The sequence below is a fragment of the Taurulus bubalis genome (genome assembly GCF_910589615.1).
Source record: "Taurulus bubalis genome assembly, chromosome: 4".
NCBI lineage: Eukaryota > Metazoa > Chordata > Actinopteri > Perciformes > Cottidae > Taurulus > Taurulus bubalis.
This window is the reverse complement of record NC_136592.1, coordinates 922501-925000: the sequence shown is the minus strand read 5'-3', so window position 1 is coordinate 925000 and position 2500 is coordinate 922501. Positions and strand designations below refer to the sequence as shown.

At 41.5% G+C, this 2500-nt stretch overlaps 1 protein-coding gene across 1 annotated transcript in view; it reads left to right on the top strand.

The window, feature by feature from the left end:
- The window catches only part of LOC306735525 (anoctamin-9-like), a 31482-nt gene extending 30417 nt beyond the window's left edge, over positions 1-1065 (top strand). Inside the window, exons 23-24 of the mRNA XM_079217002.1 lie at positions 1-52; positions 781-1065. The exon at positions 1-52 is cut by the window's left edge and continues 61 nt beyond it. Coding sequence (XP_079073128.1) covers positions 1-52; positions 781-814 — 86 coding nt within the window. The 3' untranslated portion in view covers positions 815-1065. The remainder of the gene's footprint in view (positions 53-780) is intronic.
- The last annotated feature ends 1435 nt before the right edge of the window (positions 1066-2500 follow it).

Here is a 2500-nt window from a genome sequence, read left to right as displayed (position 1 = left end):
TGAAGAATGATCGGCTGATCGACAAGCTGGCTCGGCTGAAGGAGGAGCTACAGTAAGTCGGCAGCGCCACAAAGACGTGACGCTAAAGCTCTGACGGTACACAACCGCGCTGTGGGACACGGCACAAGGTCTCCTGAAGCGGTGTGGCGTCATCGGCAGAGAGCAGGGCTGCGGCGGTCGTTAATGCGATAGTTTGGATCGGCGTCTTTTTGACCAACCAGGTGACATAAAGGAATGCTGTGATCGTCAGCAGCTCTTTGACAGAGACTTGACCATCCAGTCTGTAACTGTCTCTCTTTGGTCCACTCTGAAATATCTATTGCTTTGATTGTGATGAAATGTGGTTCAGACATTCATGTTCCTCTCTGACTTTTCATCTAGCGCCATCATCAGGTCACAATTGTAATGTGTCCAATGCTTCTTGACATTCTTTGCGTTTAGGGCTAATAGGCAAATGTTAGCATGCTAATACACTAAAGTAAGTGAGCATTGTTAAGTCACCTGTTTTTCATTAGCATGTTAGCATTATGAAAGTGAGCATGTTAGCAAAACAACCACTGCATACTTTTGAACATAGTTCATGGCTTGAAGTGTATTTTAATAATGGCATTACTTTATTCAGCCGTAAAATCAATCCAGGAGATTGGTGTTCCTGACATGTTTGGAAAAGAGACTTTCTTACATCTCCGTCGATCATCTTCACAGTTTGACCTTTTCATAACACCAGTGTGGCTCCACAAGCTTTCTCATTACTCTATCATGTTTTTTTTCTCATTTCAGTAATATTAAACATGGCAAATCCACAGACGTATGACCACCTAAGATGAGCTCGGATCTGTCTCCAGTGATGACTCCTGACTGGATGAATTGTATCTGCTGCTGGAACACGAGACTGGACTTTACTAAACTTTAATATTGTGGGAGGTTTTTGTGTCAGGGTATCATTGGACTTTTTGTGTTGCGTATTGAATTACTGCTGCTGACACTTCTTCACACAACCATCACACTACAGCTAGCAGTAATGAGTGATTTTTTTTTTTTTATATTAAAATCTCAGAAAAACTATATTGTTGTCATTTAATCTTGTATATACATGTTTTGCTGTTCCCAGGAGCAACAGTGTCCTGCTGTTGAGCATATTCCTTATGAGTAGCAAAGCCATGTTGCGTGGCCTGTGCAGTGATGTCATGTGGGAGGAGTTCAGTGAGTTCCCAGACCAAAGAGACGATGGTAGTCTGCCCTTTTTCTCCCGTGAATGCTAGCTACTAGGAGCTACTAGCTAACCACTGGTGACTGTAATAATGTCTAACGCTACACCTGCCCAGCACTAGATGAACATCCTTACTGCACATTAACAGACGATAAGTCAACAAGTCAGCTGCAACACACATGCCACCTCAGAGCGAAATGTATCCCACAATGCACCACGGTCTACTGCTCCACATCAGACCAGCTGTAGGTAGTATAGGGCGCTTATACGCTGACATGAAGAAGTTAAAGTGTATGACATGTTGGCTTCAGACTGAATGTTATTATTCATGTCCAAACACTACACCATAACAGAACCTCCACGAGGTTATCACTCAATATACAATCTGCTGTTTTTATCGATTTTCTGAAAGCATTCCTCAAATTCTAAAAACTCCACAAATTTCCTACAAAATTAAATTGCAATCAAAACAATGCTCTGTCTTCACAACATGGTATTTTGTGTTCAAAGACACACTATCAAATGAATCGACATTTCCAAGAACCAATAGACACAGAGGTCTTTTCTATCTGCACCTTTGACGTTTATTGGTCAATATCTTCAAGAGGCACCGAGATATCAGCAAGTTTTATGCAATTTTTGATTAGCTTGGTCGAAACTATGGTTAGGAGGAGATGCCAAAAATGTGTTGTCAAAAAAAGAGGCTTCAAATCAGGCAGATTTGAGTGGCTCTTGGGTTTCTATGTAACGCACATTGAGCTGGATATTATGTCTGCCAAGTTTCAGTTCAATCAATCGGCTTTTCAGGCCTTTTCCATTGGGCCAAGTTTCATGTTTCTAGCTCATTTCAGTGTATGGTCATTTGAGCTTCTGGCAGAAAAAAATATTACAACCAAACCGCCGAACTCAATAGATCAGTACAAATCGTTTTGGGGGTTTTGTACTTCTTTGAGGCTTGAACCCCCAAAAGGTTTGTGTATTGGTCCGTCCACCCCATTGACGTCACAGGCATTACTGTAAATACTGTGTCGGAATATAGTTCTCAATATCAACCAAATATTAAACATACTTTCCACTTACAGCACAGTAATCGTGAGTACTGTTGTATGCAGTACGACAAACAGTAATGACAGTAGATTCCTTACCTACTGGAAGCTCACTGTTAGTCCATGGCTGACCTCATGTTCAACTAAAGTGGACCAAATCTCATCAGAGAATATGTCTCTCTTTGATCTTGTTCGTCTTCCTCGCCTTCCTCCTGCTATGCCTCTCTCTCATATGTTATCTATT